At 47.0% G+C, this 11,518-nt stretch overlaps 3 protein-coding genes and 1 pseudogene across 4 annotated transcripts in view; all 4 read right to left on the reverse strand.

The window, feature by feature from the left end:
* Positions 1-1,009, reverse strand: part of TEOVI_000870300 (AAA domain containing protein, putative) — a gene marked incomplete at both ends in the record, with an annotated part of 1,053 nt that extends 44 nt beyond the window's left edge. The window contains one exon of the mRNA XM_067222508.1: positions 1-1,009. Within this exon, the coding sequence (XP_067078609.1) occupies positions 1-1,009 (1,009 nt within the window).
* Positions 1,010-1,904: 895 nt separating this feature from the next.
* Positions 1,905-6,931, reverse strand: TEOVI_000870400:pseudogene (annotated as a pseudogene). The gene is given in 2 exon segments: positions 1,905-1,949; positions 1,952-6,931. Coding segments are annotated over 2 exon segments (5,025 nt in total).
* A 1,699-nt stretch (positions 6,932-8,630) lies between these two features.
* On the reverse strand, positions 8,631-9,467 carry TEOVI_000870500 (VIT family, putative; the record flags this gene model as incomplete). Its single annotated transcript, XM_067222509.1, has 1 exon — positions 8,631-9,467. One exon carries the CDS (start codon positions 9,465-9,467, stop codon positions 8,631-8,633), a length of 837 nt encoding a protein of 278 aa, XP_067078610.1.
* A 1,122-nt stretch (positions 9,468-10,589) lies between these two features.
* TEOVI_000870600 (C-8 sterol isomerase, putative) lies at positions 10,590-11,255 on the reverse strand (the record flags this gene model as incomplete). Its single annotated transcript, XM_067222510.1, has 1 exon — positions 10,590-11,255. One exon carries the CDS (start codon positions 11,253-11,255, stop codon positions 10,590-10,592), a length of 666 nt encoding a protein of 221 aa, XP_067078611.1.
* Positions 11,256-11,518: the final 263 nt, after the last annotated feature.

Below are 11,518 nucleotides of genomic sequence, written 5' to 3' on the forward strand. Positions count from 1 at the left end.
GCAATAACACGAGAAACGACTGCAGAAGTGGAATGTGGATAGGTTCACGGTTCCCAACAAAAGTGGTCAACTCCACAAGGGTGTGCACACCATCAACGAACGCGGCGGGTGGCATATCTCTCAACAGACGCAGCATATCTGGCCATTCAAACGTATGAGTCATAACGGCCTTAATCACTGCAATTGGCTGCGTTGCGTTTTTGCATCGCCTAATAAACTTGTAAACATCCTCCGACGTTACATGTGGCGTCTCCAGCCGGATGTCTACGGCTATTGGGTAGTCCCTGCTAACGTCAATTTTAAGTGTAACAGCATCCCCAACAGCAACTTCCCTCACACCGTAATCGACGCGGTCTACAAAGAATTTAACTTCACCCATGTCGGGCACCCGAACGAAGCCAATGTTATGCTCTGTGTCCACACGTCCAATGGTACCGCGCCGTCGTTCCTCCACGAATGGTTCCAGATCCCTTCGCTCATTATTATTTTGCACCCACACGTGTGGTCCACCAACCTTCACATCACGCGTGCCCCCTCGCCCATCCCTCACTTGAGCGCCACCTTTTTTGATTGCGAGCAGAGTAACGGGATCATTTTCCCACTGCCTTTCTTGCATCAGTCGGTAGCGCTCAATCTCCGCACGGTGAGCCGCAAACTTTTCCAAAACACCTCCCCCTTTTGGTACCTTAGCTTCCGTGCATTGCCGTTTGGTGTGGCCCTCTTTCCTGCACTCCCTACACCACCGTTTCTCCCGAAGCGTCAGCAGGCCATTCTGCAACCAAAACTGTAGCGCCTCCTTCTGCTCATCTGTTCGCGCCGGATTCGTAAATATTGCCTTCCAGTGCTCTTTGTCTTCCAAGTGCGTGGTGGCGTACTGAGCCAATAGTGGATGGAAATCCACAATTCTCAGGAATGTCCAGTGGTTGCACAGAACATCATCCGGATCCTTCCAATCGATGCTCGCACTCTTTTCGTCATTCCACTGCCGCTCCACCTCCATGTCGCGCATAAGGACTGTCACTCCGCTAGCTCTGCGTATGTGTGCGTGTGTGCGTTTACACTCTAGGGAACTCTTATTATTTGATTTAGTCCGCACAGCCACAGCCAACTCCACAGAAGACCTGCAATCGTGGAGTGAGCGAGATGGTGGGGCAGGGGAAATGCGATAGATGTGTGCGCTGTGCCAGCGCCTACAGCCACTTTTGCGAAAAAAAAAGAAGAAAACATTCACCAGAAGCAACAACAGAACAACGATAAGAGATGAAGGTAATGGCTAGAAGAACAGTAGTAAATAATGTAAAACAGAAAATCCCCCATCAGCTTGGGCACATCAGGCTGGAGATTTGTCAGTTGCCTCTCGAACACGGTTCTTGTTGGTATTTCCGCAATACTTCCCCAGCTTTCCCCCCTCGGATTCACAACATTTGAATTAATACGTTAATAATTCCCCATACTTCTGTTGAAGTGTGTGTGTGTGTGTGTGGTTTATGTGTAGAAACTTCGTCTTAACTAGTCAAGTACGTCCAAGAAGCAAAAACTAAGCACGAATAGTGGTGCAGAATGCCCGGCAAGCATTGCTAATTTTAAAGAAAAATCATGCCCACCACCTTATACGCGCATGCCACTGTGAATCACTTGCATGGCAGATTACATTCATGATGGAAAAGAAAAAAGAAAAAAGAAAAAAGAAAAAAAAAAGAAAAACGCTAACGCCAACGCCAACGCCATAAAATAAACGGAGTAAGAAGGTTTATCAAGTCACATAGCCCGTTACTACCGCAAGTGGTTGTAAGACAGGAGAAGGTGGGGGAGGGAGGAACAAATCATCCCAAAACACTCATTTGGGGCCCCAAGTGACACATCTCAATATATTTCACTTGCCTGCAACATTCCCCAAGCTCGCATTACATCATCCCACTTGAATCCATCGGATCCATTAACTTTCCTTGTCCTTTTTTTTTTCTGCACCATCTCTGAGCTCTGCATTACGTTTCTCAAGAAGCTGCTTAGAAAGGTCTTCCAACTCCCGATCCATCTCGTCCCAACCATCAACGATACGCCGCACATTTTCTAGTTTGGGTATCTTTGTCAGAGGGTTGTTGCAGAGGTCTATGGTCTTGGCACGTGCCTTACTCTCTCCTGCGCACCAGGTCTCACACCAGAGCCATTCCTCCGGCAGTGAAAATATGGGCATCTCATCCTGCATGAAGTTTGGTAAATCCTGATCCAGATTGGCGAGGCTTCCGGGATCTTCGCTAAGCCTGGCGTACGTTGCGCGGTACTTGTCGCCGCCTAGCGCAGCCCGCAGTCGCTGCACGTTGACTAAATAAAGTGCACTGATATGATATGGTTTTCCTCGTAAGTGACTCAACCAAAACCCTTGGTCCCAGAACCGAAAGTTTGTTGTGGCATCGTTAGGGTACTCTCTGCAGAAGGGCGTGTAGGCCATTGCGGCAGCGCCAATATTCATATTGTACAGTTCATGCAAGTCCGCTTGCACGATCTGATCCGCATCAACAAATATGACGCGGTCTACGTTAAGTGGGAAAAGAACGTCAAGGAAGAGAATCTTGTAGGCCCAAATGGTGCGTTGCTTCTCCGTTTGCTTGTTTAGCCACCACGGCCAGCGGTAAGTAACGAATCCTACATCGAAACCGTAGTGCTCTGCCAACAGGGGCACGAGCTCCTTGAACTGCGGTGATAAGAAGTTCTCTATGAGCCAGAACTTAATCCGCGTTGTGTTAGCTCCGTGTACATCTGAGGAGGTGCGCATTACGGTGTGCATCATGATGCGGAGGAACCTCTCATACAAATGTCCAGAGGCAACTGTAAAAATATTAAGCGTTGGAAATTTGGGACGCTCACTCCGCGGCCCCTTTGGTGGCCACTCGGCATTACTCGCCTCGACAGCCGCGGCGGCGATGCTTTCGATGCTGGCTTCCTCAAAACCTGCCGTCCTCGATATACCGAGTCGAATGAAGGATCCCGTAAAGGAAGAAACAACAACAGGAATGCTTTGTCCAGCGGTGTAGTTGAAGTGACGCCCTACAGAACCGACTGCTACGTCAAGCACTGGGTCGTCGTTGTGATGAGAAATATAAAACGCTCGCGCGATGGCCCCCGGTTGCACGCCCAAGTACCAGAGACCTGGTGTGCTCTGAAGTTGGAAGTAGCCTTTGATCGTCATGACGATCGTGTCGCGCGTCGTATTGGTATAACTGCCGCTTGTATGGTTATACAGTGATGAGCGAATTTGCAGCGGAAGTCCGCTGGAGGGACCTCCTGTGCTGTCGTCTTCGGCACTCCCGGAAATGAGGATGGAGTTAATACGGTACGTTGCATAGAGATACTTCGATGAAGGTGGGAGCCTCGACAGAATAATATTATCGAGATCATATTCTGCCTCCATGGGGAAAACTGTCCAATACTCTGCCTCTTCTATGCCTAGCGTCAACAGATGTTTATCCGGCAGATGACTGAACACGGCCTTAGGAGCTACCACACGTCCCTCAGCATCGAAACGCAGTTGTAGTTCGCCAACAAACTTGTAGTAATTACGTATCGTGTTCCCAACCGTTAACGAAGGGTTCAAATACACTGTGCAGACGGCTCCAATGGACAACTGAGAGATATAGTTGCATAAGGAGACAAGCTGCTGCGACGCGCGGGCCACGGGGTCTACCACAACCGTAAGCCGATGCCTTGGCACCCTCTTTTCGGTCGCGCCCACAACAAATGAGAGTGGGCCCGGGCTCACGGGAAGCCGAGTTTTTTGCTCCTCACGACGGTCATTGTTGGCCGCATCACGTCTCAACGCCGCTACAACAGCGGCAATTCTGGAGGCATAAAAATTTTGGTCACTACCGGGTATTTCCAGACCAGGGTCCATACCGACAAAAGTGGCTTCCTCAAGCACATTCCATACTTTCTTTGGGGTATGGCCACCTTCCAGGGTTGCTACTTCGAAGTCCTCTTCAGTAAAGTTGTCATACACAAAAAGGCGACCGTTTACGTAATAATGAACACTCCCCGGGGCTATTTCGTGCACCGCCGAAACACTACCAGTCATCTCCCTGCAGAACTCAGATGCGAGTAAAAACAACTGATTAAGCTTCCCTGCTTGGTCCCTGGTGCTGCCTTCAGCAGATGCTCTGAAAAGTGCTTGTAGTTGGTCGGAGAACTTAACACCTTTCAACACGTGCTCGTACTTTTTCGGATCGTCCAGTTGCCATCCTGGGTGGCTGTGCTCAAAGGTTGAGAGAAGAAACTCTTGCAACAAGTTTAAACACTCCGACTTGTCCGCCACCCCACAGTGCTGCAACAGCAGGTGCAAATCGTCGACAACGGTGCGGGAGTTTGTTTTCAGTGAAGTACCGCACACAGCAAACGTCAGTCGTGTTCGGCCACACGTCTCGTCAGCACCTTTGCAAAGAAGAAGGGACCGTACGGCATTGAGGGTTGCCTGTAAACTTTGTGCAGTTACGGGCACGTGTAGGGTTAACACACCACTGACCAATGATACTTCGTTCATGCCACTTGTTGACGGGTATATAAACGGGTACTTGTGGAGGAAGCTCAACACCGAGTTGTGGCTCCAGTCGGCAAACGTTTTGTTCTCAAAAAGAGCCGCAACATAGCGAGTCCTCGCACCGCTCAACTCCAGAACGGATTCATAGAGGTTATCATCGTCGTCGCTTAAGGCGCCCATCTCCACCAGTTTCTGTAAATGTGCAAACTCCTCCCAAATACCGTGTTGAAGAACGATCGAAATATCGGTATGGACTCGGCCATTGAGAAGCACTACTGGAAACTTACTAAACCCCAACGTACGCACCATCTTTTGCGTTTTCTCATAGTGAGTAATGAACGCAGGGTCAAGCACCACGTCGTCGACTGCACGCTTCCTTGCTTGCATCAGGACGGACTGCGTGATCATCTTTACGCTCAGTTCTGTGATGGTTTGCTTTGCCATCATCTCCCTGGTCATGGCCATAAGAAAATCGGAAACCGCAGCAGGGTCCGCCTCTCCTTGCATTAGCTCCCAAACCGTGGCCGCGACCAGTAGTGTAGCTTTCGATGAATCTGAGACGGCAACCTTGTCGAATTTCTTACCCACCAAGGTCACCTCCGGACTCCAATGTTTGTCAACGAATACAACGCCAAAGCGTATGGGCTGCTGAGCTCTCCGCGCCACCTCAAAGATGGTACCCATTCCTTCATACGTAGTAGGGTCCGCAATACATACAACATGGAGAACATTCCGCCTTGGCAGCGTCGGAGCTGCCGCACCATTCCTTAGCATCGAACGGAGCGTCGTGGGAAGACGGTACAAGTAGGCATTATTTTCTACGTCGTTGAACCAAGTTACGGCGTCTTGTGGTAGCCACACACGGGCGGTAGTATCTCCACTACCACCACTCAGCGATTCCCCTTGAAATTGGATGCGGGCCAACCCATTTACTACATCCGTCACGTCTGTATTACCGTTCCGAGTGGCGTCGTTGGAAGAATGAAGTTCGGAACGACTAACCAAGATCGTGCTGAGGGTATCAAGTAACCTCTCATACTCTTCTATTTTTTCCATCATGTAAAAGAGGTTAATGTTTTCGGTGGTCACCGCGCATCCGTTAAGGAAAACATGCGAGGAGCTGTGATACATGCTCCTTCCAATGGCATCCAATTCTCGAACAAATTTTGGGTCCTTTCTGGCAGCTGCAACAAAACTCATCCGAGAAAGAAGCGACGCATAATTAGGAAAATTCGTCAATACGTCCAAGAGCGCATGGAGCGGTTCTCTGCTCGGATCCATAACATATTGCGCAGCAGCAATACCGATATGAGCCTTTTCCCACGAATGAAGGTCTACCTTAACTCCTTGCTCGATATTCTTACCTACGGCATCCTCAAAGTGACTCAGTTGCAAACTTTGGTCGGGATATCGCCTCTGTAACAAAGATATGTTAAATCCACCTAGAAGATGTTCTTCTCCACTCCCCATGGCACCTAAAACATCCCTTCGTCCCAGTTTGTGCTGCAAGTTCGCGGTAGATTCCCCAGCTATTCGATCATCCACCGCTCTGTACTCAGTGCTCTTTATGTCAACGGAGACACCGTACCCCTGAACTGCCAGCATGTCGTTCCACTGATTTCCTGAGACGGGCAAGTGCCGAAACACCAACTTGGTTGTTTGCTTGTGACGTTTCACAGCCTGAAGGAGTCGCATGGTTTGCCCTTCCCCAACGATACCATACATGATGACAAGGTTGGGACCGTTTAAATGTGGATGAACGTGATCCAGATTGGCAATCACACCCATTGCGTTATCCGCGTTTAGTTCAGTCTCGCCGTCAGCATTACATCCAGTGGCATCGCTGCCACTAGGTCCCTTCAATTCGAGCTCCTTCGCAAGTTTATGCTCGTCGCAAAACGCCTTGTTTCCAATCAGCGCAAAAGGCCTTCCCTCAGCAGCACATCCACCCGTGCGATTTATTGCCCTCCCCGCCAGCTGCCGATGCGCCTCCACCGTGGGGGAATGCATCCTGACAGCTAGTTTGGTTGTTAAGAAGGCCACGTGGTGTGGCGGGTGTTTGTTGCTCTGCATTATATCCATCAGCACGTCGTACTGTTCCTTCTGAGTCATGGTACGGGCGCCACCACTCCTATTTGTTGCTTCTGCTCGGAGCCAAACATCTTCCAAGCATTTGTAAAACCCGGAGGGCGCATCATCATGTGTTTGAGTCCCTACCGGCACGGTAAGTGAAGCTACCGCCTCACATCCCTCCTGAAGTAACGGAGTTTCGGTCCATGGTGCCACCACCTTCACATATACGCCTTTGCCTTCCACTGTTAACACGTGACAATGTATGGATGCAACAAAAATGAAGACAATCAATTGCCTAATTTCATTGCTCCTGAGCGTGCAGCACCTCATTGGTTCCTTGTGTAACTTACTTAGTTCAATTCCTTTTTATTTATTTTCCTTCTGCAGAAATGGGATTAATGGCGCCCGACAGTGGTACAGAAGAGAAGCCATACGTCAGCGCATCGTCACTCATGTGTGTACAACCCGTGTGGTACATTTATTTTGTATTTATTGGGATGGAATAGGGGGAGCAAAGCAGAATATACAACAAGCCAGTGTTCTAACGTGCGCAGTTGTGGTAAAAATAAAAGGAAAAGCAAAGAAAAAAAAACCAACTACAACACATACCCACAAATATACACACATGTAGAAGTACTTATTTGATGGTCGCGAGTGAAAGACAACCCACGCAATCGGACATGAAAGGTGTCGTCACCATCCACAAGAAAAGTAGTAAAGAGCAGGGAGAGAAACAACGAAAAGAAAAAAAAAAGAGAAAGAGAGAGATAAATAGATAGGTAGATAGAGAGCTTTGTACAACACGACGGGAGAAAAGAAAGAAAAAAGAAAGGTTGAAGGAATGGCTTATTCCGTGCTTATGTAGAGAGGAACACACTACGTTACGACATTTGAAGCAACTGTTGCAGAAGTAATGGAGGGAAAGGATGAATGGGATGAAGAAAAACAAAAACAAACAAGTGAAAGGAGTGGAAAAAGAAAGGGGAGATGCGTGGATGTGTGAGAGGGAAAATGTAAAATCAATAACAAAAAAAAACTTTTACGCACATTGAGAAGAGGAGGAGGAGAAGAGAGAGAGAGAGGGGGGATCCTCCAAATTCAAAAAGAAAAAAACAATGACGTAAAATTTTATTTTGTATTTTCTTTTTATTTTTTCCCTCTCACTGTCAAAAAATTTTTTTTTAGCTACAGAAGACGGAAGCAAAAAAAGAAAAAAAAAGAGAAAAAAGACCGATTCCTTCACTTTACCGCATTTCCTTTTTTTCTTACCCACTTCTGCCTTGGTGTTGCAATAGAGAAGATGGTTAGCATAACACATTAACCAGCAGGCCAACCGGAAAAGTAAAAAAACAAAACAAAACAAATCAAAAGAAAAGAAAAAAGCGAGGGAAAAGGAAATCCACAACCGATCACCCACATGTCGTTTTATTTCATGTCATATAACATTTTAAAAGATAATAATAATAATAATATTTTAAATACCTATACCCATGCCTCGTTTCGTCTCGGCATTTAAGTTACGTCTTAAGTCATTTTTTCTTTTTTTTTTTGGTCCTTTCTTTTTTCTTTTCTTTTAGTAGTGTATGTAAGCAATCCACTCTGCTTCCCCCGCTGATAATGATATCGTAATGCAAGTGAAAAAAGGATTGGGATTGACATAAGAGATACAGCGGTGGCTGAACGAACCCAAGTAATGAGAGGGTGACGACTGTGGAAACACACAGGTCCATAAAAAGGAATTCTCTACCCTCTTTTTGGTTCGCTCGTTTCAGCCACATTCTTCTTCCTTTCCCCTTTGCCCTCTCCGAAAAAGTAAAAAAAAAAATGAAAAAAAATTTCTGTTGTCCAGGCCAGCGTCACCACAAGTACTCAGCCTCTCACTTCTCCACACGATCGGTATCTTCTTTGTTACCACTCGTCTTTACTAACTTGAAAATGATTATTCCTCCTGACTTCTTTTTTATCATATTTATTGCCTCCTTCCCCTCAATAATTTTTTTTTTGCCCCCACCTTCCCCCTCGTGTTTCTTCACACACCGCTACGACAAGCCATGAAACGCGTGGCACCGTATGTGAGACCCGCAGCTGATAAATTCCATACGGTCGCTCCCACCGCCTTCCACACGTTGGCATAACTCCCAAAGAAGACCTCCGACTGCCCGACGCTTACAACAAAAATCCCCGCCGCTAAAGTGCACAGGGCAACGAGTTCACTGCGCGCTGAACTAAGTTCAGAACCCATAAAAGGCAAAAGTGGAAGAACCCACCCCAACGTATATCCAATAGAGGAGGGAATAGCAGCATCCACTACCGCTTCCCACCCCGCTGGTGGCTCGAGGCGGGAATACCCAAGTTCTTCAACCATCATTAGATTTGCAAAGGCTTCTCGATGCTTCGCGAAAATGCGCGTGATCATATGCGCTTCCTCCTCCAGGAGCCCTTGCGCTCTGTAAATTGCAACCATCTCTTGTATTTCTCCAGCGATATGGTTGTCAATTTCCCAAAGTTCACGCTGAAGTTCCACTTCGTACACCGCTCTTTCAAATAGCAGGGAGCGGCATACCGTAAAGGCGATACCCACGCCGCCCGAAAAGGCATGTGCAATTAGCAGCGGAGCGAAACGCTTATCCTGTGAAGTGGATCCCAAACTTGAGCGGTACATGCCAGCCAAAGCACCGATGGCACCGGCCGCGCACGTGAATCCCGTAAGACAGCCACAAACAAGCGACCGATTCCTAAGGGCACTGTTCTTTCGTATATCAACGTTAAAATGTTCCATTCTATTATCGTGGGCATCTCGGGAACGTTTGGGGTCACCAAAGGAACATCGCGCCTCGTCTTTTTCCGTGAGGCGAAAGCTGTCCATCTCAAGACACCTGCTATAAACCAAAGCAACGGAGAGATAAAATGCCTAATGTTTTTGAATGCTTTCCGAAGCAAACAGAAGGCCAAGTTTCAACTCTTGAAATATGCTCCGTGTCCGTTCGAGTTCCAACTGGAGGATGGATGCAGCCGGTAAAACAATATATATATATATATATGTATGTGTATAACTTAATTAGAAACTAAATAGAACAGAAACAATCCAACAACCCACACAAATTCCGATAATCTAGGTCATGTGTGCAGGTTAGAGGGGCCAATAAAAAAGGAACAAGAAGAAAATTAATGATTTAAAGGGGAGTGCACAAACGTCCAACCATAAATAGAACAATGAGGGATACAATGAGAATACACATGCCGATGCATGCATAGTTAATGTCGTGCGCGGAAGATTACTGAACATAAACACATATTTATATATCAGTGCAGTTGGTTCTTTTGCACCACCATTATGCGCAGCAGGAGCGTGTTAGAACGATTAAGTCCGTTGGAGCGAAGACACCACCCTCCACAGGCAACACCAACGACAACTGCGCATAGTGACGGTGAATGGGGAAAGAGAAGTGTTATAAACATCTGAAACAAGTAAACATTCAGAAAGGTGAGGCGGCTGCCTTCCTGCATTCTCACTTCTCTACCACCAAAAGCGTGTGATCAACTAAAAAATTAAATAAATAAAAGACGTCCGTGAGGGTGTTGACATGTGTGCAGATAAGTTGGTGTATCTGAGCGCCGCAACTTTAACGCCTAAACGAGTCCGTAATTCACCTTCCCTTCCCTCACCCATCATCACACCATGTATAGGGAGTATTCTTCTTTTTGGCCCGCCATACGCACCTACAGAAAAGCTAAAAGTGCCAACCGCTGATGTTGCCCCACACCCTTTGAATTTTTGATTAAAACAAACTTATTTATTGGTCACGATAAGTACGTGTGTCTTTAAATGTTCATCGAAGCCACGGGATTTAACTGACTACACCTCATCCACACAACAAATACATACACGCACATATATGTATACGCATATTATTAAGTGAATGGGTAAGTTCGATTCATTGTAGTGTTGACACATTCACCCTCCAAACGCACTACCAATTTCTTGTGCTTATATCTTTCCTCGAAGGGCATTAGGTATCATTTGCTTTGTGGACTCCACAACCGTGTGATACAAGGTTACCATGTCCAACGTTGATGAAAACATGTCTGCGAAGCCAAAGAAGAACATGGAAGGAATGACACCGCGGGCGTACTCCAATGCAAAGCATGGACCAGGCATTTTATACTGCTTTGCCGTGTGCTTTGGAAGGTAATGCTGGTCGCCAGGTTTGTATACTTCCGGCACTGTGGAATTCGGTAGCGCCGCCCATTGTTCCCCATGAATAATAGTGAAGAAGTCTTCTGCCAAGTGGTAACGACCGGTGTGGCCTTCCGTCCCCACAGCAGTGCCAAATATAATGATGTACTCGGAAAAGGACGCGTGAAGAAGCTTCATGGAACCCATTGCCCCGCCTGCATTGTTCCACATCCATCGACTACTATTTGTTGTGTGTGCGGGGTACGTTGCAAGAACTCCTTCGATCACCTCGGCAATGACCGCGTCGGCGGAGGGATTATCCCCATATTTACTTCGAGCGTTTGAAATGCTCTGTTTGACGATGGTCTGAAGTTCCTTGGGATCAAACACCCAATTCTCTGGGCGGTTTACCAGGTGGACAAAACCCGCTAGGGTGACCGTGAGCAGGAAAACAAAAAGTGTTTTGCAGAGACCCATTGTTGTCCCGCTGACCGCTTTAAGTCAATTTTCTCTTATGAGCCTACCAATTTGGGGTTCCTAATGGAATAAAAAAGTTTCCGCTCTTCCTGTCACTTCCCTTTTCGACTATATATATATATATATATATATATAGGCTTATACACTATTTAAAATGAAGTAGGGACACACATGCCGAGGTGTCATACAGAGTTATGCATCAACCCCCGACAACGGAAAAGAGTCGAAACAACGTCGGTTCGACAAGGCAAAAAAAAAAAAAA

The sequence above is a fragment of the Trypanosoma equiperdum genome, assembly GCF_001457755.1.
Source record: "Trypanosoma equiperdum strain OVI genome assembly, contig: ctg_1639, whole genome shotgun sequence".
Classification (NCBI taxonomy): Eukaryota; Euglenozoa; class Kinetoplastea; order Trypanosomatida; family Trypanosomatidae; genus Trypanosoma; species Trypanosoma equiperdum.